This window comes from Mchenga conophoros, linkage group LG5 (genome assembly GCF_057382185.1).
Source record: "Mchenga conophoros isolate Kocher_MC1m ecotype Shallow Benthic linkage group LG5, M_conophoros_male_GT1.1, whole genome shotgun sequence".
Taxonomy (NCBI): domain Eukaryota; kingdom Metazoa; phylum Chordata; class Actinopteri; order Cichliformes; family Cichlidae; genus Mchenga; species Mchenga conophoros.
In genome coordinates, this window is record NC_140530.1 from 6,213,351 (window position 1) to 6,239,628 (window position 26,278).

At 41.2% G+C, this 26,278-nt stretch overlaps 1 protein-coding gene across 1 annotated transcript; it reads left to right on the plus strand.

Annotated features, from left to right (window-relative positions):
- nucks1a (nuclear casein kinase and cyclin-dependent kinase substrate 1a) lies at positions 1–24,834 on the plus strand. The gene is made up of 8 exons (XM_085272930.1): positions 1–323; positions 12,064–12,113; positions 13,597–13,681; positions 14,638–14,684; positions 14,782–14,931; positions 18,827–18,976; positions 20,245–20,394; positions 22,179–24,834. Exons 1-8 carry the CDS (start codon positions 307–309, stop codon positions 22,430–22,432), a joined length of 903 nt encoding a protein of 300 aa, XP_085129056.1. The 5' UTR covers positions 1–306; the 3' UTR covers positions 22,433–24,834.
- Positions 24,835–26,278: the final 1,444 nt, after the last annotated feature.

Below are 26,278 nucleotides of genomic sequence, written 5' to 3' on the forward strand. Positions count from 1 at the left end.
CCGGGGAGGCCCCACCCCTCAAGGCCGCGTAGTTTGGTTGAGCACAGGCTGCAGTTTCAGTTTGTTTTATTCACCATTTTGAAGGTAGCTGGAGGTAAAAAAAATATATATATAAGAATTTTTGCGTTAGGAGGACTACTGGCTGCCGTACTTTTATTTTCACGCGCTAGCTCGGACGGTGGAGTTGTGCGTCAACCTCACTCCCCTCGGTGTTTTGCAGAGCGGGAATCTATATTCCTTCCCCCCCCCTGTGCTTTTTCTTCTCCCCCTTTCTCACATCCTTAACCTCCACAGTATTCCTGCAAAATGTCAAGACCAGTGAGGTAGGTGTGCTAAATATGTCTTCTGCTCTCTCCGAGTTAATAACGACCCCGTGCTGGCGCCTGGCGTAGCCGATAACGTGCACGTCTCCACCATGTTGTGTTTTATGAACTGGGAATTTGTTTATTTCATGAAAAAATAATGGGAATGTGTGCATGCGTGTGTGTATGTGCGCTTCTCTTCTCGCGTGTGCACCCTCATTTTTTCTAATATGGATCCCAGCGCTGTGGACTGTTCGCCATGTCTTGTGTGGAGATACCCGCCGCCGTGTCGTGTCTATCATGCTTTTAAACGGATCCATGATGTGCATTGTTGGCTGCTATGTAGGCCAAGCGGAAAATTAGTCGGTGTGATTTAACCAGCTACGTTTTACGGCTTACTTAAGCCAGGCCAGATAACGTTTTCCCCATTTTGTTTGAGAATGAGAATATGGCTACCCATTCATCCAGGGTAGGCTCCAGAAACGCCAATACACCCCCACACGAAAAAAAAAAAAATCTCCGGAGGAGGTGGTGGTCGGCCTCGGGATTTGATCTTGTTACCGCGCAGACTGTGCGTGTCGTGTTGTAGTCGCCATTACATCGCATTTCGGGGGGGGGTTCGTACTTTGAGAACATTTTTAAAAATGGTGTCAGCCAACGAAAATGTCGTTGTTGTTGGGGGAGGAGGAAAAAAGAGCACTGAGAGCGGGTCTACATTTACAGAGCTGGCAGTAAATTAACACTGCTGGCTGATGTCAGAGGAAGGCGGAGAACTACAAGAAGTCACCACACCCCCTCCAACCCCCATCCCCATTGCAAGATCCCCGCTGTGATTATAACGCACGAGGTGCATTCAGACCTTTTATTCAGATTAAAATGCCTTTTTACTGTAAATCACATTAATGCTAATCTAATGTAAATTCAGTTCTCGAAATTTTGTGGCGACAACATGGAATCTTTTACTGGGTCATTCTCACAGAGACAATTGGGTGAATATTTAGGGACTGTATGAAAATTACTCCTTATTTTAAAAAAAAAGCTGTGAAGTTAAAAGAAATCCGACATTAACTAATGTTCTTCTTAATCTTATATTCGGGTTGAGAAAACAGGGTTTCTGCCTTTCAGAGTTTATAAGCTTTTAAAGGCATTGCATTAAAATAAATTGTAAAAATAAGGGCTTAGTTGGATTTAAAATGTCTTGAGGTATTTTTTTTGTTGCGTTCAAGACACGCCTAGACTAAGAACGTAACAATGTTAAAATATGCTTTGTAGGATTTTAATATTTACTTTTTCTTTTTTTACATGCTAAACACAAAGTCTGTACGTGAGCCCTCAACAGGTATAAAACAAAACTAAACATGTCGATTAAGACAGGTGAAGTCAATGAACTTTGGACAAAATAACACTGCCTTACTCTTTTTGTCAACACTCAGAGCACAGCAATCACATTTGAATAAACTTTATTGGAATTGTTACTTAACAAAGCTTGAACATGTGCGCCATCCAAATGTTGCATGCCATATAGTCATTGTCTGGCAGTAAGTGATGGATTGCAGGGCTGCCTCATATAACTGAATCAGAATCAGAAAGGGGTTTATTGCCAAATGTTGAGCAGGTTTACAACATTAGGAAATTGCTGCGGTGCTTCAGTGCAAACATACTGTCATAAATTGCGATTAAATAGACATGAAAAAATAAAAGTAGGAATAAGAATTAAAAAGTGCTACGTAGAAAGATATGTGCATGAGATATACATGAGATATATACATGAGATAAGAATTAAGAGTGCTGCACTGTGAAAGATTTGGGACAATGTGCGCCAACATAAAACCTGAAAAGGATGAAAGACTAGTGCTCTCAAAACGATTAAAAAAAGCAAAACTCAAAAATGTTTAAGCATTGAGTTATAATTTTAAAGTCACGAGGACGACCAGTAGAACAGGACAAAATGTCTTTAGGAACATAAATACTTTCATGCTGAAAAAAAGCAAAACAAATAATTAGCATGCGTTACATAGAAAGGGCATTTGATACCTTGGGCAAGCTCTGCTGGGAATAGCATATTTTTTCTGTTTGTTTGTTTTTTTTCTACACATAAAATAAAAAAATAAAATAAAATCAACTCGATTAGACACTTCCACAGATCCATTGATGAAGTCATTGCAGTTAAGATTTTTGCATTTTGTTCTTTATTGAGGTTGCCAGAAAGTCAATACTAAAAATGACTGTTGGACTAGATACTCATTTACAAAAGTGTTGTCCCTCAACCGAGACAGCTTCACACAGCACTGTTGCAGATACTCAGGCACACAGCCCCTCCCCTCACTAGCAGCTAAACACATGAACAATAGTTGACATTTAAAAAAACTGAGGAATTTTGTAAAGCTCCATTTTCACCAACATTGACGCATTACAGAGTTATAATAAATGCTAACCTGCCACTGTACATTTTAATGTTAGCTATTAGCCGCCATCCAATAGCTACATTAGCTGCCTGTTAAATCCTCATTAACGTGGTGGCTAGCGACAGTGGCTAATAGGGCTGCCACGATTAGTCGACTAGTCACGATTACGTCGACTATCAAAATCGTCGACAACTGATTTAATAGTCGACGCATCGTTTGAAGCTTTGTAAGATCCCAAAAGACGCAGGAATAAGTAGTAGGATTTAAGAGTGTAATAACGGACTGAAACAGAAGATGGCAGCACTGCATGTACAAGGATGCCAGCTGCCGTTAAACCCCGAAGAAGAAGCAGCTGTGTCCCAGAATTCATAGCGCGGCCCAGCTCAGTTTCCAACGATGGCGGCAGCTAGTTAGTTTTAATGTTACTCTTATTATTCTTTCTGGGTCACAAAAAAAAACGTTTAACATATGTTCAGGCGAGAATGTAGCTGTGTAAACCTCAAATATCTGCTCAGTTTATCAAGACACCGCATATTTTCAAAAGCGCTCCGACGTTTTCGGAGACGTCTGTTACCCACTAGCTCGATAGCTAGCTGGGGGCTAGGCTCACTAGAGCTGTGAGAACACCGGACTCCCGGCAAATCGTTTTCAAACCCACCGCCGTCTTTCGCTACTCAGGTTAAACATGATATATAAGTCACTTAGATAACTTAAAAATGTTATTGTTTGGCTTTTTTCAGTGTTTTATTTGTTCCTGAGTAAATCGGTTTGGCTGAGATTAAAGTTATAGTTTTTACACAGCTGAATAAACGTCAAGCAGACAGCTGATTATCAGAAGTGTGAGATGCTCGAGAATATACTCCAGTGTCCTGTTATATTTTAGATAGCAAGGAGTTTATTAAACTTCACCGAAACAATCTGCAAATTTCATTAAAATTTAACAAACTATCATCTTGTCTTTATTTTTTAGTTAGCACCTTAAACACTTACAGCTGTAAGCTAATGATAGTCATATAAGAGCAGATGCTGCTGGTGCAATAAGCTGTACGTTTTACGTCCAATGGATGATGATCTGATTAGTCGACTAATCGCAAAAATAATCGGTGACTAGTCGACTATCAAAATAATCGTTTGTGGCAGCCCTAGTGGCTAATAGTAAAATAATACATTAATATGGGAGCTATGCTGCAGGCGCTGTCAGTTCTGCCCATCTGTAACATTCATAGACAGTGTTACTTTAACATAATGCAATTATTTGTGCCTATAGTGTGTTACATTACATTACATTACAGTCTGCCAGAAATGATAGCAGCCTACTTTACCAACTCTGTTTGAATAGAAATGAAATTAGAAGCCATGTCAGCAGAAGCACAGCTATACCTCAGACACCTTAAAAATATTCTTTTTGTTGCGTAGCACCACCCAAAAAAAATCTTGAACACATTCTTTACAGGTATGTTGCTTGTGTTACTCATGCTATTGTTTTTAATGCTCAAATCTCCTGATCAATAATTTACTAGTAGTTTAAACTAGTAGTAACAAGGAATAATTGCATGAGACTATAACATTCCTTGATAATCAAATGTTTTAAATATTAGTGAGAAGCGTGGTACCTTGCGCTGTGTCTACAACTGCAGTATATGGTGATGCATTGCTTTGGTAGCGAGGCTTTATCAGTTAACTCTAATATAGCCAACTTCATGTATCTTTTTTTTGGAGGGGAGGCAAGAGCTCCACCTAGACCTCGGCAGCATAGCTTTACATTTTCTCGACCTACTGGGCTACAGAATTTAACCATAGAAAATGGTTCGATTGGAAATACACTACACTTTGACCTACGCCGTAACCTGAACTGGAATATCATTAAAATGGTGTTTTTACAAGAAAAAAAAAAAGATGCAATTGTACACTTGTGTGTTCAACCCAGCTGTGACGACAATGGCACAATGTGCCAGATTCTAAAAATTAAGAGGCGCACAGCAAGTCAGATGGCCACAAAAGCAGTGGTGCATGCTACATGATGTGACGTCAGAAGTCGTCCCGGGCCACCCACGGTTGGTCACGTGGCGAGAATAAAAACACCATAAGAAAACGAAAGCTGTCAGTAAAGTCAGGAGAGCTATTCTGTGTAATTAAGAGCTGTTTACAACTGTTAATTTGGTTGTTTAATAAACAAAATCTAACGTTGTGCATAACATTGCGCACACAGTGTCAGATTAATTTGGAAATATTGCTAATGTCAGCATTGCTAGCACCAGCAGCCAGGGTTGTCAGCCTGTGTACAGGGTGTTTGACTGTTATTATTATCGTGATTTGTCCCCCCCGAGCCTGATTCTACTGGAGGTTTCTTCCTGTTACAAGGGAGTTTTTCTTTCTTACTATCACCAAGTGCTTGCTTACAGGAGTAGTCTATTTTAGGGTCTTTACCTTTACGATATAAAACACTTCAAGATGAATGTTGTTGTCATTTGGCGTTATATGAATTGAATTAAATATGCCAATTCAGTCAGATCAAATGACCAGTTCTGTAGCAGCTTTGTCAAATTACTTAGCCTAATAAACTGTGTGGTTATCTATATCTTAACACTGCTTGTTTATGAGCACATTATTTTATCACTGAAATTATAATTGGTTCTGTTGTAGATTAGTGGAGGTAGCAATTATTCTTTGTCTACCATCTGTGCTTGTATGCTAACATGAGATTGAGTCTGATATTCATTATACTTATGCCACATTATGCTACACTGGAGCTCAGTTTGCCTTAATTCTTGTATGAACTGCTAGCTGCACTCCTTTTTTTATTTTTTTATTTTTTTTTAATGCAGCTGGTAGTTTTACTCATAGTCAGTATAAAAGCTGCATTCTTTTAAATGGCCACCGGGGGAGATACAGTTGCTGCAAAAAGACTGCCAACCCTTTATAGTCAGCATGTGTTGATCTTTTTGATGTTACATCACGTTGCGTGCACCACTGTATTTGAGGTGCTTCAGTCAGTCGTGCCCCGCTTCATTTTTGTAACCTGGCGTATTGTACCACGACCGTCACAGCTGGATTGAAGACAGTACGATTGTGTCAGTGTTCATCATGTTAATGATGGTCCAGTACAGAAGCTCAGTGATACAGGTGACTGTGTGATGATGACGTGGCAGCGAGCTAAGTGACCAATGCACAGGGTATACTGGCGCCCTGTCTGTTTGAAAACGGCTTTCTGATTTGACTTCTATAAGTAGTTTCCTGTTAAGTTTGTGGTCTGTTACTATTTTCAGGCTGTGTTGAATAAAATATCAAGCCCGCTTTGTAATACTTAGTCATACCGTGTTTCAGGGTAATACTGTGTATCAACGGTATACTCATTAGTTAGAAACTTCTGATTGACAAGGCACTGGCCAATTATCATTCACATCTGGTTTCAAAACACCAAGATGGCATTGTTAAAATCTTCAGAGAGTTCAAAACAAGATTTCTAATATCAGTTGGTGACATTGTTTTGCTGTATCCATATTTTGTACCGTTTTAGGTTTCACCAAAGTAACATTACCGGTTTAATAAAAGGCAAAATCCCACTGCTGATCTTATTCAGGACAGACCTGCTGTTTTGCTCTGGGAAAGTTGCCGTAGTCAACTCCGTCCGTTTCAGGTCCCAAAGTCAAACGAACACTACGGTATCACTGAGAGTTAAAAACTGTCTAATTTCTTTCATCTGTAATAAAATGATCAGCGTTGCTGCTTTACCAGGTGTAACAATTAAGTTTAACATCCAGGCATCCATGAAAACAGAATTTATTAAATTCAGTTAGAAGTTAGCGGGAAGTTAGCTCGCTAGCTTCCACCTAAACATGATATAGCATGTTCTGACTGAGTGATTTCTGAAACAAATTAAAACGTACAGCTCTGCTGTCACTTCAAACATAAATGAAGACAGAAAACTAAACAGCAGTGACATTTGTAGGGTTACTGAAGTTGGGCTAGCTGCAGAGGTGGGACCAAGTCATTGTTTTGCAAGTCTCAAGTAAGTCTCAAGTCTTTATCCTCAAGTCACAAGTCAAGTCTCAAGTAATGTCAGGCAAGTCAGAGTCGAGTTTCAAGTCACTGGTGTAAAAGTCCGAGTAAAGTCACAAGTCTGAAATTTTGAATTTCAAGTCCTTTCGAGTCTTTAAAAAAAAACAAAACGAAAAAATAATGTTGCAGTTATATGCTAAATGTAAATATTAGACCATGTAATTTTTAAATCTGTGTTTTTCTCAACACATGACAAAATAGTGAACTTAGAAAATATACACAAATTGTGAAATTGCACCTCTTTAAAATGCAGCTCAATTAAACCTAGCTCCAAGAATAATTTTCACCGACAGTTCTGAGATAAGCTGCATGTTATTCTTGGATGCGGTTGTAGGACCAGCTTTAAAATCGCATGACAAAAATATCATACACATTAAAAAAAACTGTATCACCAACGTAGCCTGGACAACATTTGCTAGTTAGATGAAGTCATGATCTCATCGTAGCATATTTATATGCATATTTATAATCATACGGTTCTTGGAGTGAGTGCACACACTCATGAAGTTTAGTAACTTCAGGTCACTGCAACAAGTCCAGGTACAGTTTACCGACGGATGGGTACAGGACCTTGAAATGCACCGTGTAGAACGAAAGACCATCGTACATATCATAAGTTTACCAGTCTCACAAATCGTCGTCATAAATACACATTCGTTAACCGTTTATTAATAGGACCTTTGAGCTCAATGGTAATTAATTAGCAGTGGAAATAATTTCTGGTAGCATCACAGAAATGTAGCAGTGACAATAATATTGTATGCTGTAATCGTACTGGGCAATTAGTGATACAAAAAACCTGTTTTATCCTGTGAATAAAAGTATATGTTTTTGTCAATGTACCATAATAACAGAAGCGAAACGCAATATTGTGTCAGGACAATTCACTATTTATGCACAATAAACAAAGGAGCATAGCGCGACAATTTCTGTTCAGCGCCAGACTTGCTTGTAACCTATATCACCAATTATGTTATGAAAATGACGTATTAACTACTAAAAAACACTGACCTTCGTGTAAATGCTTGGAGCAGACTAACCTGTGAGCTGGAGTGTTCTGGGACGTTATATTTGATCTTTGAATGGCTGCAATCCAGTCGCCTCTTTGTTACTTCGGAAACATGGCTCGAACAATTTCTCTTCAACGACGTAATCCGATAACAACCGATCTCTTTACCCGTCGGCTTCCCGTGGCTGTCATGCGACCGGCTATTGCAGTTAATAATACAACAGCTTCTTGACATTTTTGTGTTTCTTTTTATCGCTGTGTGACTGATTTCAATTGAAAGCCTGCGTGGGCTAGTACCTCTTGCCACGAGTTCCCAGAATCCTTTGCGGTTCTACCCGTGAATGACGTCACATTTTCAATCTCTATATAATATGCATGTTAAATTTTATATTTGGGGTAAAATATCAAGTCTTTTCAAGTAAACCGGTTCAAGTCCAATTCAAGTCCCAAGTCATTGGTGTAAAAGTCCAAGTCAAGTCACAAGTCTTAGAACATTTTTTCAAGTCAAGTCTAAAGTCATAAAATTAATGACTCGAGTCTGACTCGAGTCCAAGTCATGTGACTCGAGTCCACACCTCTGGCTAGCTGGTATATAATGATGTGCTACGTGATTGCTAGCGACACAGCAATGTTAGCATAATATAAACACAGTGAAGCTGGAGGATGAACGCTAACTTTTTTCCACTCGATAAAAGTTAAGTGAGGGTTTCTGGTGGTTAGGGACAAATGCAATTGCATGGCAGGATGCTATAAACGGATCAAACTTCAGTCAGGAGAACAACTGAAATAATCCATCCACAATACGAGGTTAGTCATTAATATACTGCAACAACATGGGAATAGAGCAGCTGCCAGAGAATTCAACATTAATGAATCAATGATAGGGAAGTGGAGGGAGCGCAGGTTTCCTCATATTCCAAAATTGCTTCGTCTCTTTGCTTTTACTGTTGCCCGGCATAATTAGCAGATGATGTTGTTTGCAGCCGCTGCAATGCTTTTGACCAAAACAGGCACAGCTTGATGACCCCATCAACATGCGCTATCGCGGTAGAGCGGTATAGTCAAAATCTCTACCGTTGGCCAGATTTATATCGTTTCTACCGTATACCGTTTATACTGCCCCCTAGGGCTGGGCTATATCATACCGTTCAGGGTAATACCGGTGTAATTTTGGGTAACAATAGGAAAATAAAATATTGCGATAGAATATGGGTAAAACGCGCATGCGCAGTGCCTATGTTTACATACGCACATGGCGGCGACGTAGAATGAGAAGAGCGAAAGCGGATTGTTAAATGAAACGGATGAACCAGAATTGGTTTGTAAAAATGCTGCAACTTCAGTGGTGTGGAACTGGTTTAGCTTTCGTCTGTCAGATACACAACAAAGCACTGTTTTTGGTAGAGCTTGCTAGCGGGCCGTCGTTATTACCATGTTGTTTGGAAAATACGGCACACTTAAAATCAACCCTTTGATTTTTCTGAAAATTGACAGAGCCCCTTATAATCCCGTGTGCCTTATGTATGAATTCTGGTTGTGTTTACTGACCTCGAAACAATTTTCTGTGGTACACGGCGCTCGAAAATCTGTCAAATGTTTTAGTACGACTTTGCTAAGCTACAAACCCGCACCGCTTGATGGATTGTCGGAGCATTACGGCTATCGTAGGCAGGCGCCTCGCGGAGTGATACGTACTGTGCTTCAACATAATATTACCGTATTGTGTGTGTATAACCTCTTTTTAAGTTTTGTGGATATTATACATGTTTATGCTCAGGATATGTCAGCCAGTTTCCACTGGAAATGCCTTTTGGTTAAACTGTCAGCAAGGAATTTGCACTGTTACGTTTTTATATAACTTTAATGCACATAAAAAACAGATGCTTGTTTAAGTGAAAATACATTGATGGTTTTTTTGCACTAATAAAGTTGTGGAGTTGTAAAGTATTTTGTCTAGTGTCAGTTATATCGTCAGTTATATCGTTATCGCAAATTTTCAAATGTATATCGTGATAAATATTTTTGGTCATATCGCCCTGCTCTACTGCCCACCCCTAATTCAGGGGTAAATTTTTTCCCAATGATTTTAACCTGAACTGTCTGTTTGTCTTGGTCAGTGCTGCTCTTCAGTTTTCCAAAGGGCGTGTTACCTGAAGTGCAGTCAAATACTGTCACTGAGACTTCCCCCATACACTTGGCCCAATTAGCCTTTGTAACTGTAGAAGGTAGACCAGTGTCCAGTTCAGGGCCCCCTGGCTGGAAGGCGTTTTATGTCTCGTACCAAATAATACGATCGAGACATTCATACACAGCCAGCACGTTGCCACTTGCACCACCTGAACTGCTGGACATTACATATGATAGCTTTGTTGCACTCTAGTCTACACTGTCTAATATCGGGTTATGGCAGTTAGGGCTGCCACGATTAGTCGACTAGTCAGAATCAGAATCAGAATACTTTATTGATCCCTGGGGGAAATTATTTTTTGTTGCAGTGCTCCATTTTAAACCAACATTAAGACAAGACAGACAATACGCTAACTAAGAATAGTACAATATATACATATATATACATACATACATACATAAGTCACTTATAAATAAATATTTGGAAAAGAAACATGTGTAGTTGTAGCAGCAAACAGTGTGTTAAGTGGATGCGTTGTACAGGGAGCCACAGGCAGGAATGATTTCCTGTGTCGTTCAGTGGTGCTTTTCGGTAATCTCAGTCTCTCACTGAACGAGCTCCTGTGACTGACCAACATGTCATGGAGTGGGTGGGAGGTGTTATCCAACATTGTCTTTATCTTGGACAGCATCCGCCTCTCCGACACCACCTTGAGGGAGTCCAGCTCCATCCCCACAACATTGCTGGCCTTACGGATCAGTTTATTAAGTCTGTTGGCATCTGCGACCCTCAGCCTGCTCCCCCAGCATGCAACAGCATAGAGGATCGCACTGGCCACCACAGACTCATAGAAAATCCTCAGCATTTTCTGGCAGATGTTGAAGGACCTCAGTCGCCTCAAAAAATAGAGACGACTCTGGCCCTTCCTGTAAAGTGCTGTGGTGTTTTTAGCCCAGTCCAGTTTATTGTCAATGTGTACTCCAAGGTATTTATAGTCCTCCACAATGTCAACACTGACCCCCTGGATTGAAACAGGGGTCAAGTGTTTCCTGGTCTTCCTGAAGTCCACGATCAGTTCCTTGGTCTGTGCCACGTTGAGCTGCAGATGATTCTGCTCACACCACGTGACAAAGGAGTCACGATTATGTCGACTATTAAAATCGTCGACGACTAATTTAATAGTCGACGCATCGTTTGAAGCTTTGTAAGATCACAAAGGACGCAGGAATGAGTACCGGTAGTAGGATTTAAGAGTGTAATAACGGACTGAAACAGAAGATGGCAGCACTGCATGTACAAGGATGCCAGCTGCCGTTAAACCCCGAAGAAGAAGAAGCTGTGTCCCAGAATTCATAGCGCAGCTGTCAACAATGGCGGCAGCTAGTTAGTTTTAACTTTACTCTTATTATTCTTTCTGGGTCACAAAATAAACGTTTAACATATTTTCAGGCTTGAATGTAGCTGTGTAAACCTCAAATATCTGCTCAGTTTATCAAGACACCACGTATTTTCAAAAGCGCTCCGACGTTTTCGGAGACGTCTGTTACCCACTAGCTCGTTAGCTAGGCGGGGGCAAGGCTAACTAGAGCCGTGAGAACACCGGACTCCCGGCAAATCGTTTTCAAACCCACCGCCGTCTTTCGCTAGTCAGGTTAAACATATATATATAAGTCACTTAGATAACTTAAAAATGTTATTGTTTGGCTTTTTTCAGTATTTTATTTGTTCCTGAGTAAATCGGTTTGGCTGAGATTAAAGTTATAGTTTTTGCACAGCTAAAACTGTCAAGCAGACAGCTGATTATCAGAAGTGTGAGACGCTGGAGAATATACTCCGGTGTCCTGTTATATTTTAGAAAGCAAGGAGTTTATTAAACTTCACCGAAACAATCTGCAAATTTCATTAAAAATTAATAAACTACCATCTTGTCTTTATTTTTAGTTAGCACAAACACTTAAAGCTGTAAGCTAATGATAGTTATATAAGACCAGATGCTGCTGGTGCAATAAGCTGTACGCTGTACGTCCAATGGATGATGATCTGATTAGTCGACTAATCGCAAAAATAATCGGTGACTAGTCGACTATCAAAATAATCGTTTGTGGCAGCCCTAATGGCAGTAACTTAATGTAATCTAATGCAGTGTGTTCTTCTTCACAGGAACAGGAAGGTGGTGAACTACTCACAATTCAACGAGTCTGATGACGCAGGTAAGTGAGGCTTCAGATGTGTTTCATTACAAATGGAGTGACACAAGGGCAATGTACAGATTAGTCTCTGCTATAGATATTTAGCATCAGTGCACAGTAATGACACAATTTAAGGTAAAAAGTATGAGGTAAAAAAAAAAAAAACCTGTCCTGTGAGGCGATACTGTGTTTTGGTACATTTATATGCGCACAGTTTCTCTTTACTTTGTGTCGACCAGTAAATAAATACCTCTGCAGAACAAATGTTTGACAAATCTGTTCCAGTTTTGTGTCTGAAAGTAAACAGAATTTTAGCTGAGATATCAGATTTTAAATCCCCAAATATCAACGTTGGTTTTTAAAATGCTTCATCAGTTGGAATCTAAAAGATATTCAGTCTCCTGAGAAAATCATGGTCCAAGTTTCCAAGTTGAGGCAAAGTGTAACTTCAGGTGCTGGTTTGGCTCATGGGGCGAGAAGGTGGCTGGGTACGGCTGCCTTCCTGACCAATCGTTACTGCGATATCCAGCCAAAGCAACAAGGATGAACAAAGTTCATTTGCCCATTTTTGTCCATCCTATAAGTACAAAACTAATGGTCTTCTGTTAGTTTTAAGTATAAGCAAGCTAGCAATAACTGAGCCTAACAGCTGGTTTTATTCTGGTAGTGTTTTTCTTTTAATACAAAGAAGCAGTTTGTTGCTGCAACATTTTTGCCTCTTCTGGATTATGGAGATATTCTATATATGAATGCTTCTGCTCAGTGTCTCTGGATGGTTGATACTGTGTCTCATGCTTCTCTGAGGTTCAGCACGAACCGTAAATTTCAGACTCACCACCGTGAGTTATACCCTCTGGTATGATGGCCTGCTTTGGCCAGTCAGTCTCATTTATACGGTTTTATATATTAGGCAATACTCGGATTGCTGCCTTCCTATATACGTTCCCTGGTTGCAGTGAAACATGCTGGTCATTATTCTCTTCGTCCGCATGGTTACTTGTTGCTTTTGTTCCATTTGCCTGAACTGAACTTGGCAAAAGAGCTTTAGTCCATTTAGCAACTCTCTGTTTGGAACGAGCTGCAGAACAACGAAAAAAATAACAGAATTCATTTATTAAGTGATTTTAAATCAGAACTAAGAATCTTTGAGGCCAGTTCCATAACATGCAACTGTTTCAATTAGATTGCTCGTCATTTTAATTGAATTTTATTTTATTTATTAACCCCCCCCCCCCCCCCCCCCCCCCCCAGAATATTTTACATTTATTTGTGTGTGTGTGTGTGTGTGTTGTTGCCTTTGTTTAATTGTGTAATTTGTGTAAAATCTCAGTGGGATCTTCCTGGTTAAATAAAATAAAAAAAATGAAGTCATTGAGAGTAATTTAGGGTGGTGACTTTAGCATTTAACTCAAAGCACTGTGATGTCTTAACTGGTATCTTGTAGAGCTGCTAGCATGATATTGAGTTGTGTGTCTTAAAGGTTAAAAGTGCGCTTTCTCCTTAGATGAGGAGTATGGTGACGACAAGCCGAAGAAGGTGCGACCAGCCCCTCGTGAGCACAAGCGCTCAAAGAACTCGCAAGATGACAGGTGAGCCCTAAGTGGAGATTTGGTAGGATTGTTGTGTCTGGTTACAGTTTCTAATGCAGCGTCAGACACTGTGATCAATTTTACACTTTATCACTTGGATGTAGGGCTGGGCCATATTATACCGTTCACGGTAATACCGGTATAATGTTAGGCAACGATAGGAAAATGAAATATCGCGATAGAATGGGAGTAAAACGCGCATGCGCAGTGCCTTTGTTTTCAAATAAATTGTTGATTTAATATATGTTTGAAAAGGAGAGATCCAGGTGACAGTTATCAGTTTTTCATACAGGGCTGGAAGAAGGGAGGACAAAGTACATCACATGTTGTGTGTATCATGTAGTTGACACATAGGAAAAATCAGGATATCAGAATATGCATATTTTTGTTAGTGAAAGATCTCAGTGGCAGGATATTAACTGTGCCAGAGACAAACACTGGCACCGTTTATGAATTTGTTTAATAGTTCTTGGATATCAAAGCAAGTGCCAGTTATAGTGCTGATTGCTCAGTCTCTTACTGCTGCTGCCACCTGTGGCCCAGCCCACCACAGGTGGCCTTTATTCTCTCTATCATGTGTGATTATCGCGCTGTTTAATCGGCATGTTGGTGTGTTATTTGGCAGATAAAATCACAGTTATGTGAATAAATTAGTCAAGTCTGAGAGACTGAATAGAGGAGAAAATGGTTGTTTTGTATTTTTACATTTTTTACTCAGTAATGCAACAGTAGGCAAAATGAAACATGCTTCCCACTGAATGAATAATGTTGAATCAGTGAGAGTAACACTGGCTGGAGCTCATCAGGACATCTTTCAGACCAGTCCTCAGCACATTACGTCCATATTATTTCATCCATGCCAGTCCATTGCAGTCTGTCTTGTTGAAGAGTTCCTGGCTGCCTTTCCTCGACTTACTGAAGACACTGTTTTGTTTATTTCTTGTTCTGCTCCCCAGTGAGGACTCTGATGACAAGCTCTCCAAACCCAAAAATGATTCAGCAGGTAAGTCAGTCTGAGCTACATGAAAAAGGTTGACTCTCTCTGAAAACAGCTGGAGTTTGATTAACGCTCACTGACTTCCTCTGTGTCGATACTAAAGATGACTTTGGCAGCGATGATGAAGACAATGACTTTGGAGAGGAGGATGAAGATGGAGGAAGTGACTATGAAGAAAAAAGAGGGAAAAAGGGAAAGAAAGCCAAGGTGGAGAAGCCCAGCAAGCGGGGGCCGAAGAGAAAACGGGCTGCAGGTAACGCAAGTTTGTTTGAAGGCTACTTCTAATTCTCTGCTACAACTCTGGCAGCATGAAACACTGAAGACGTATGCAGCTTTTAATGTTGATCAGCTTTGTTTGTTGTATATGGAATTTTACTTTGGACAGTGTTATCCACACACACGGTCAGACTGACTAAGAGGGGCAAATGATGATGCGCTCGCAATCTCAGGAATGCGGTGATGGAGAATGGGAAGATCTGGGAATGCTCTCAGGGCTTCAACTGGCATTATGCTAATTTATAAACAAAAGAATGCAACAAATCAAATAATGACCAGCAAACCTTTGCAAGAGTGGTCGGAAAACAAGCAATCAATCATATCAAAAAATCATACGGTAAATGTGTAGGTTTTCCTCATTTTCTGCATAAAATTCAGATCACTTAATGACAGCTGAGGAAGAAACAACGTTCTGATGTGAATGTGTTTGTGGTCTAACTGATCCAACAAGCTCTGATCCAGACTGTGGCATCGAGGTAGGTCTGGATCAGAGTTTAGGTGGAGATATTGAGGTGTTATTTATCTGTTAAATGCCAGGTCTCTCTTGGAAATGAGACTTTTACCTGGATAAATAAAGGACTAATAAAAAAAAGTTTGAGTGATCGAGCACATGATTTTGATTTGCTCAGCTCTCGTCGACCCTCTGATTAAAAAAGGTTCAACCTCTGAGAGCGGCACATGTGTTTAACATTTCCACAAAGTGTTTTCTTGAGAAAACAAAACCACTCAAGGAATAAGTCATAGTTTTGAGATTGATATTAGTCATGGACTGTTTACTGGTCGCCTGGTAACTGGTCTAAAGGAAAAACTAACCAAGAGCCTCATTCTTGGTAAAAAGCTCTACCTTTATGTAGAGCTGGGCGATATGAGATTTTTTCATATCACGATATGTTTTTTTCATTTCAGGCGATAACGATATCTATCACGATATAAGCCAAATAACTATATTTGTAAGATTTAAATGTGCCCGTTGCTCACAAGTAAAATGTGAAATAATCAGCAGCTTGTTTTTATTTAAATATTTATTTCCCATAATAAGTTCAACAGGGTAGATGTACTTAAGGAACATGAGACTTTTTCAGATAAATAAAGGCAAATATTGCAAACTACACAAAAGGCAGCCGCTAAAGCGTTTAAGTTTCAAAATAGAACAAACAAAACAGACTAAATTGTCAATTCTACTTAGAAACAAAATATTAATTCTAAAAATAAATCTTAGTTTGTTTTACAGAAGAACAGACAAAACTGACTAACTTTTGTCAATATCAAATAAACTGAGAACTAAAAGGAAATTCTCAATCTCTCCTTGTTGTATAGCTGAGCTTTTCAAACAGTTTTAACAGTTACTTTAGTCTGACAAAAGCCGAATGACGAATTAGCGCTTCCAGTCAGAGACTGAGGCTACGTCCACACGTACACGGGTATTTTTGAAAACGGAGATTTTCCGTTTTCGTTTTAAAAAATAATCCCGTCCACACATAAAGGGAGAAATGAAAGAAAACGCTGCTATGAACATGCCAAAGCAGCAGGTGGCGCTAGATTCCTAACCGTGCAGAAATGTTGGCCAATCAGAAGTCTAGAAGCCTCGGTGGGAAAAAGTAAACAAAGCTGGGGCATAGAAGCAGAACCGAGTCGTATGTGTGGACGGACAGTAACTGTGTGTATATGTGAGCATTTAAACACTGCAGAGAGTAGAATTAACAGTATTGTAGAAATTCATTTCACCGAAACAATAACGTGGCGCACAGTGTGACGCATGCACCAGTTTATTGTATTTCCAGACTTGCTTTCGGCACAATTTACAGTGCAGCTACTCTGTTTTTTGTCAGACTTGAAATAGCCGAAATACCTTCACACTACGGAACTTCTATGGCTCTTCCGTTCGACAATCTCTCCGGCGTTGGAACCATCATCTGTTTTCTCTTCGGTCACGCTCGGTTGATTTTTCTAGTCGGCACACTCATTTCCTCCATTACCCGCTGGCTGCTTCCCAAACAAACACACGTGCGGCTTGGCACTTGTGCTGTACGTAACAAGTCACGCGACGTGACGCTGCGGCTGTGATTGGTTCGGCTCTGCGCTACTGAATTTGGATTGGCTGACCTTTTTTTTTTTTTTTTTTTTTTTTTTAAAGAGGACAAGAGCGGCGAGGTCTATCGCGATAGCTTAATTTCTCTATCGAGTAAAACTTATATCGCGATACATATCGTTATCGTTCTATCGCCCAGCTCTACCTTTATGTTTAGTTTTTTAAACTCTCAGAAACAGGCTGTAGTCTGAGCTTCAGATGTGGCGCTATACATTTTAGCCGCATCAAAGAAACAAAGGAGTTGGCAGCTAAAATGTCAAAACTGTCTAAAGTTTGATCGGTTGTGCTCTGTCTGTATTCTTAGATGTGACCAAACGAGGCGGATGTCAGTTTATCAGCTTTGTTCTGTGTAGCCATGGCGGTGTGTTATAGCTTCAGGAGACTCCACAATGTTATCCTCGTGGTTTTATCTTAAACGATAAGAGATCATTGACATCGATCGCTTGACATTACACATCCAGCTGGAGGATATCTCACTCAGCCCACCACAGCTCGAGAGCACTGGATGTGCTCTCCTGGACATTTATTCCTCCCACACTTTCAACTGATTGAAGCGTTTGCTGTCCTACAACGGTCCCCGACACTGTGATTTATTATTACTGTGAATGGAAGCTACGGTGGACGAGGCTGATCAGTCACTGTCATCTGCTGAGCTGCGATTATAAATACTGACAACATATCGGTATTTGTAATTAATATATTAATTAATTAATTGATGGTCCGGACAATATCCTGTTCGTATCTGCTGCCCACTTTTTAGTTATAGCGGAGCAACTTTATGTTGCTGATTTAAATCAGCCTTTATATTTCTGCCTCATCAACAAACAAGTGAGTAGTTACACACAGAGAGCTCTGTGTGTGTGCGTGTGCAGTGGAGCCAGCAATGTGGGCCTTCAGATGTCCTACATGGCATAAATGGCTTACCTGCAATGCTTGTGTTGTATTGCTTTGCTGCTAAGCTGTTTAGGCAGTATCCCCTCACGTATGTTCATTAGTTACAGTATGGATGTGAACCGTGCGCTCATGCTGGTAGCCTGCGTTTGTGGTATTCATACTGGAAGTGACTCCTCAACAGCAGCAGTAATAAGTTTTCTGTGTTTGGGGCACTCGGTATACATCATGGAGGGTGGATGGCACCGCCTAAAGGCCACAATATACCTGCTGTAATGGTCGTTTCACTCACCGCAGCAACCACAGGAAGACTCTGCAGTAATTACCTGGACAATAGGTGTCGCCAATCAGACAGTCAATACCAAAGCTAAGACTTTGGAGAGGGGGCACAAACGCTGAAGTTTTCAAACTGTTCCAAGCGGTCTCTGAGCTCCTGAGCTGGAATATCATTAAAATGGCGGGAATAGCCGGCATGATTATGCACTCGTGTCCTCAACCCGGCGGCGGCGGCCACAGCGCAATGAGCCCAATTGCAAGAATCTGAGCACGCGACAAGTCGAGCACAATGGCACTGTTAATGGGTGCATGCTAACCACCAGCCTGCACTGGCATGGCTGCAGCTGTTTTGGTTTTTGCTGATCTCGCAGAGGAATGATGGGATGGGACAGTAGAACTGTCCTTTTTTTGTTTTTTACGACCAGTTGATGTGGAGGATTTGTTGTGGAATTAGTGGAAAGATCTACGTCTGAATAGAAATAAAGTTGCATGATACCGGAGATCAAATAAAAGCACTATACAGAGCAGCATTAAGGCACTGTTTCCGTTTGTCTTGTTTGTTTTACCCATCATCCTCTGAGTCGTTGTGTAACTGTCTGTGTGTGTTCTTGTGTAGATGACAGCGATGACGACAGGGAAGTGAGTCGAAAGCGTACAGTGCGTCAGGCGGCCTCAAAGGCCGTGTCCAAACAGAGAGAGATCCTGCTGGGAGATGGAGGCAGCGAGGATGAGGAACATGAAGATCAAGAGGAGCCCTACATGGACCGTATGTAGAACACAGCACACTTTGATACAGCAGCTCATGTCTTCACTAAAAACAATGTACCTGTATCTTCATTTGCTAGGACACAGGCAACAGTGAGCTGTTTTTGTAGTATGAATTTTTATCACAGCTTAAATGGTATTTTAACTAGTAATTGTTTTCAGACTTTAGGTCTGGTTTTTAGTTTGATCTATAGCCTCCATTCTTCGTGGCAATAGTACTCATACTGTGAGCATGCATGCACCTTTTCTGGCCTCTTTAAACCATAGATAAACCATCGTGTTAGTGATGCTTTTGTTTGAAGCCTGGAACGATTTGGTTCTTTTGAAACTGTACAGGAAGCCATGCAGTTCAAAAGCTTGACAAAAACAAGACACCATTCATCTAGCTGTTCATCCAGCACATAAGCCACTGTACATACCTCACTCTATCCAGGTATTCACACTGGAAATAGCCGGGTGTTTACTTTAATTCACTGTGTTCTCCACAACATATACACATGATGGGAAAATGGAGGCATTAGAAAACACCCAGATACAATATTTGGTCCCTTTCTGCTAACATAAACAGTGCATTTGATTATAACTCCTGTGTCCTGGAGGTTAATGTTCAACAGCGTGTTTATCTCCACAATTTACAAACTGAACTTCAAGTTGTTTTCACTCACCAGAGTTTGTCAGCTAAGCTAAGCTCAGTAAGCTTTTTTCTCATAACTTAATTGGTTCTATTACTAGTTTTAGTAGTCTTTAGTCTTGTGTTTTTGCTCCCTGTATGTTTCTAGTAGAACGATAAAGCAGGTTGAGTTTGGGGGCAGAGCTACATTGGGATCGACAAGTCTTTAGATCATGAACATGCAGACCTACCCCTCAGTTTCAAAATGCCTGGTTTGCTTCTTGGTGGGACGCTGCTAATCAATAGGTGACGCTGAGGTCACTACTCCCATCTTTTATGTATAGTCTGTGGTATCACTTGTCTGTGATATCAGTAGACTCCCAAGTCTTGCAAATTGGATGTGACCCAGAGAGCCACAACAGTCAAACTGGAAATGGAATCATCCTCTAAAGCCGCAGTGCTATCATGGTATTAACTGGAACTGGAAATGGATGAAGACATTAAAGTACCTCAGTGTTTGAAATGGTTTTTGTTTTAAACTGAAGCTGGGGAGGCTTTAATATTCCAGGCATGCTGTGTATGTATGTAAACAGTGACTCTTGTTCAGTTGGATACCCTCTGTGCTCACTCTCTGAGATTCTTCTGTGTCCTGTTTGCAGCTGACGAGTCTGGCAGCGATGAGGACTTCATGGTGGAGGATGACGATGACAGCGACTACGGTCACTCCAAGAAGAGAGGCAAGAAGGTGATTCGACGGCGACGGACAGACAAGGAGAAGAAAAGCCCCAAGCCACGGCTAAAGGCCACAGGTGAGGCAGCCAATCAGAATACAGGTGCAGGAAGATGGGTCCCAGTATGCCTGTGACGTGGCTTCCTTGCTCACCGTAACTTCATTGTGCAGTCACAGGAGGTCACTGCAGTATTCTCCTGAACAATAGGTGCCGCCATTCAGACAGTACAACCACAAAAATGCTGATGTAGGAAGAGAAGTAGTCAAAACCGGAAACAACGACTTTCCAAGTGTTTTTTTTTCCCCCACAAAGTTTTCAAACAGCTGCAACATTTCCCTCTGTATATCTGTGTATCTCTGAGCACACAAAACCTTCAGTTTTTACACCCAAGTTGTTTATTTTAGAAACTGTCAGAATATTAAATGAATATGTTAAGTAAGTTGACATGCTGGCTGTGAATCCTGTTCAAAAGTTACAATCTTAAATGCTTATACGAGGCTGGGTTGCAGGCAGAGAAGCCCAAGCCTTCCCCTCAGTCATGTCCAGCTTATCTGGGGAAACACGGAGGCATCCCCGGGCCAGCCAAGCAATATAATCCTTTCATTGAGTCCTGGGTGAGGTGTTCTAGGCATGTCCCATTAGGATTTGACCCAGGGGGTGACCATCTCCAAGTAGCAGTGCTATTTTGAACCCCTCTTGAATGACTCAACTCAGAACCCTATCGGTGAGAGAGAGGACAGTCACCCTTCTAAGAAACCTAATTTCCACTGTTTGTGTCTTATTTTTTGCCTTCAAAATAATGAACGATAATAAGCTGCAGCTCCATCTGGTGGCAGATGGCTACGTAACATTTAGGACACGGCGATTTGTAGCATTTTCAATGGAAATGTTAACAAATAGATTAAATAACGAGTGCGTTCGAGTACTAGTGACAATAGCGGCGATCAGTCGACTAGTCATTACCCTGCCCTCCCTTCTCTCACCCCAACCGGTCGCAGCAGATTGCCCCGCCCCTCCCTGAGTCTGGTTCTGCCGGAGGTTTCTTCCTGTTAAAAGGGAGTTTTTCCTTCCCACTGTCGCCGAAGTGCTTGCTCATAGGGAGTCATATGATTGCTAAGTTTTTCTCTGTATGTATTATTGTAGGGTTTACAATATAAAGTGCCTTGAGGCGACTGTTGTTGTGATTTGGCGCTGTATAAATAAAATTGAATTGAATAGTCGTGCACATCGTGTTTTGTGTGCTCTAAAACGAGAGCTGAACAAAATTTTCCTGACAAATGCAGGAGGAAAAAAAACACACTCCGTTCCTCATACTGTCAGAAAAACTTTCCTGTCAGGATCAAGTTTGTGCAACCCGGCACATTCAGAATAATCCACCTTGATGAAACTACAGCACATCACCACTTTACTGCTCACTCAGTGAGCATCACATCCCTCTGTGTTTATCTGAATCTTTGTCTTGTGAAAGGGAAAAAGTGCTCATTTCTTCCAAAAGTACAAATATGAATGTGGATAATGACATTAAGTCATAAATAAAAGTAAGTCGCTGCTTGCTGACAGAAATACTGCAGCAGGCTATTACAGGACTACACATATGCAATGTACATTAACAAGTACTTGTTAAGGTTGATGGTGCAAAAATGTGTCACTGAGTGGATCCTGATCAGAAATGGAAACAGAAAATATGAATTGGTTTGCCTTTGCTTTGCACCTTTGCTTCAGGTGTGTGCCAGTGCAGAGCAGTGGGTACCGACCAGTGTTAAATATATTCCTCATTGTGAGTCAGAGTTACATGGCAGCCCGCCTGTGTGCATTTACCTGTGCGATTAGTCACTGACTGATTTGTGTCCTTCTCTCTGAAGTGACCCCCAGCCCAATGAAAGGAAAGGGGAAGGGGCGCCCCAGCACCAAGGCGATGGAGAAGAGCTCACCCAAAGAGGAAGAAGAGGAGGAGGACCCAGAGAGTCCCCTGGAGGAGGAAGAGGAGGAGCCCGAGAAGAAGGAGAGTTCCCCAGCTCCCAAGAAGACAAAGGAGGCCGCAGGAGGAGAAGAGGAAGAGGAGGACGAGGAGGAGGAGGATGGCTCAGAAGAGGAGGCACCCTCTGGAGAAGACTAGAAGATGGTACCCATTTGAAGCCCATCCTCCACATCTCTCTCTGTCTGTTCTCAGTGGGTTTTTTCTGTTCTTCTTTTTGTTGTTTTGTTTTTTTTCTTTTTGTTTTGCTCTGCGTTTAGACTTTTTGTTTTTTTTTTTGGTTCTTTTGGTTTGTGCCGGTGGCCTGGCTCAGTGGTTTGGACTTGGTGTGCTTCTTTAACCTCCCCCCTCCTTCTCGCTGCCTCCAGCTTGGACATAGTGCTCCTGTGGCTGTACAGCATATGTAAGGACTTAGCATTTTCTCTTCATCCTTTCTGGATTTTCGTGTGAAAACTGTCAGCGCTAGCAGGCATCCGTCCCGAGTGTGAACACACCCCTTCACTGCTGTGTATCTTTGTTTCCTCCTCGCGGTTATCAGGCATGACTGGCCACACTCTTTACTTTTTTTTTTTTTTTTTTTTTTTTACTGATATGTGTCGGTAAGTTGAGCACTGTATTTGCAACATGACGTTGAGTGAGCACGTGCAGGCAGCGGTCAAGCCTTCACCCTCTCTGGTTTGCTTTTTTGGCACCAGGTGGTTGTTTTAGACGGTTCTTTGAGTTTGAGCAGCGTCTTTTAAATTCTTTTTAAAGCTAGCTCCGCTTCCTTCAGACACTTTGATCTACATAGTTTGCGGCTGCTGTGTTCGCTACATGTCAGACTGCCACCGTTGCACATTTCAAGAAGACGCGCGTGTGTGTGCCTTTGCATACACGCTTAAATTTTCATTGGGGTACTTTTTGTATTTTTCCTCTAAGCCCATCAGCTGCCTTTGTGAAATGGTTTCTGTTGTTGTACATCAGGCTTTCTAATAACCTCCTTTTAAAAAACTCACGCAATTTCTATTCCCTGCATGGCTACAGCATCTTCTGAACACTCAAGCCCTTGTGCCAGGCATCCTGAAACCGTTTTATTTTAAGAAAGAGGTGTTTTTCTTTTCTTTTCTTTTGTCTTTGTTTTCTTTTCAGAGTTAAAAAATGAATGTTTTTCTCCTGTTGGTTATTGTTCTAATTCTCTATTCAGATTTTTTTTGTAATGTTTGTTTTTTAAGAAAAAGAAATAAAATGTATCTTGATTTTAAAGAAAAAAATGTCGACCCTATCCAATCTGTTCTTGCCTGATGGTTTGATCAGCCATCCCTTCTTTGACTTATTCTGTCCTTTTCATCCCCCTCCCACCCCCAAACACATCAGCTTTAGCGAGGTCCATGTTTCCTGGAGGCTTTTTTTTTTTTTTGCCCACATTACTGTTTCCACAAGTGGACACCTTTTTGACTCCAGATTTCCACAGTCCTGCGACTCGGGAGTAGATTAAAAGCGGGCAGCTCGGTATATATCCGGCATTTGTTTCTCTGTCAATGCCTTAATTTTCATTGAGTTTCGGTCGTGGCTCTGATTATATCGTCACTGGAGGCCCGAGAATGTAATCTGTCCTCAAGTTTTAGGTCTTTGCTACAAACGGCAAATTAGGCTTAAAACGAGTCAACAATCTGTACGATCAGCAATCCAAAGCCATAAAACGATCTCAAAACTAGTGACTCGGAGATCAGGTGCAGCACTTGTGAGATTAAACGTTTTTTGTTGTTTCTTTTTTTTTTTTTTTTGCAACAAATAGTGTTTGATGTCAAAGCGAAAAAAACAAAGAAAAAAAGCAAAACAAAAAAAACCAAAAAAAAAACAAGTGTATTGCGGTCTTGGGAGTGTGTTTTCACATCAAGTCTGAGGCTGCAGTAAACGTCAGTCCTGGATGTGTACAGGACCCACTCGAACCTAGTCCCTGGTTCAGAAGCACATTCGATTGTTTTCCGACTGTCCTCGTTCGCAGGTTAAAGTGTTCTTTCTACGTTCAGGTCCTGAATTGGCACCCATCTGTAGCTACTGTCATTTTCTGATTGGAACTTAAAAAAAAACAAACCTCTCTTTATATCAACCTAACGCTGTTAGCGGTAGGGTCAGATAGCGGCTCGTAGTTCACAGCACTGAGGGCTTGAATGACGTTCCTATCATCTTCCCGCAGGAGCCACATGGCATAAGGCTATGAATTTCTCCTCACTCATTCATTCTACAACTTCTGTTCTCTTTCTGATGTCTTTTTTTTTGTTTGTTTTTCTTTCAATCTACCTTCAGTTGTACTGGCAATGTAAATGTAAGCCAAGTTGTGATTCCTACAGGAGACCAAGTGGAGAAGATTTTGTCAGTAGTATGGAAAAGGAACACTGAACTCTTGAATCTTTTTGCATGTTGTGGAAAAGTGCGAAGCGGTGATGATGATGATGGTGGTAATGGCAATATTGTGGTCTTACAAAAAAAAAGTATTAACAACGATGTTGATAATGTTTTTGGTTTCCCAGCTTCTAATAAAGGCAACCTACTTTTTATACAGATTAACTACTTGTTTTGTGCCGTTGAGCTCTGTGTGGGTGGTGACTGGAGGGATGAGCAAGAAGGGTTTGATGGGTAATAAACTGCAGTGCTCCCTGACTACCACTCGGGGGCGGCGTGTTCAACAGCACCACTATGTTTTCAGATGTTGATCAGGTCTGGTCACCAGATGCTATATTTAGATGGGCTTAGTGACAGTGCTGCTGAGGCACTCCTAACCCAGAGGGGGTAGGAAGAACATTTGATCTGTGTGTGTGTGTGCATATATTCCCTCAATTTTACACTAAATGTGGGACCTTTCTATCTAAATAGATTTTACACAAAACACAGTACAGTTTATTTTTTTAGCTGGTCCACAATAAATTATAATTGCCCCAGCCACAAACCATCAGTCTAATGCCACCTGAGCTCTTTAGAGCTTTACACAACAAAAACTTTAGTAAGGCCTCGAAAGCCAATAAAACAGGATATAATAAAAGTGAACACTGATAATATAAAGTGAAAGGTCAGAGGCTGACTAAAACTACAGCGATTGGAAATAAGGATTAAAATAAAGTGCAGAGGTAGTTTGGTGTAAATCAGGGGTCCCCAATCCCAGTCCACAAGGGCCGGTGTCCCTGCAGGTTTTAGATCTCACCCTGGGTCAACACACCTGAATCACATGATTAGTTCATTACCAGGCCTCTGGAGCACTTCAAGACATGTTGAGAAGGTAATTTATCCATTTAAATCAGCTGTGATAGATCAAGGACACATCTAAAACCTGCAGGGACACCGGCCCTCGTGAACTGGGATTGGGGACCCCTGGTGTAAGTGTTGCACCTTGTTGCAATCAGTGTTATAGTTGAGAAAAACTGAACCATATCTAGATGTGGTAAAATGTTTAGTAACTGAAATACAAACCAAAATGGAAGTAATGTTGTGTACTCAAGAGTACACTTCAAAAAATGGGGAAAAAAGGAACACTTTTTAATCAGTGTGGCATAAAGTCATTAAACGTTTTGTGATATTGATCTGGTCAGTGAAGTAGCTGAGGGGTGTTAATGAGATTAACAGATGGTGCACAAGAGAGGCAGCAATGAGACAACCCACAAAACAGGAATGGGTTTAAAGGTGGAGGCCAAGAAACATTTTTTCTCATCTTTTCTGGCTGTTGTCTAGTTTTCCAGTCGGCAAGGGTCAGTGTCACTACTGGCAGCATGAGGCGGTATCTGAACCCTGCAGAGGTCGCGTACGTCCAACTCCTCCAGGATGGCACATCAATACACGCCATTGGCAGAAGGTTTGCTGTGTCTCACTGTGCATTCTCAAGGAGATCCCAGGAGACAGTCATTCTAAAAGAGCTGGACGGGGCCGGAGAGCGTCCTTAACCCATCAGCCGGACCAGTATCTACACCCTAGTGCGAGGGGGAACAGGATGAGCACTGCCAGAGCTATGAAATTACC

Excerpts from the sequence above, each read along its gene's own strand:
- nucks1a (XM_085272930.1), top strand. Across the intron at positions 13,682-14,637 it reads AAGAACTCGCAAGATGACAG|TGAGGACTCTGATGACAAGC; the intron begins GTGAGCCCTAAG and ends TCTGCTCCCCAG. Across the intron at positions 18,977-20,244 it reads AGAGGAGCCCTACATGGACC|CTGACGAGTCTGGCAGCGAT; the intron begins GTATGTAGAACA and ends TCCTGTTTGCAG.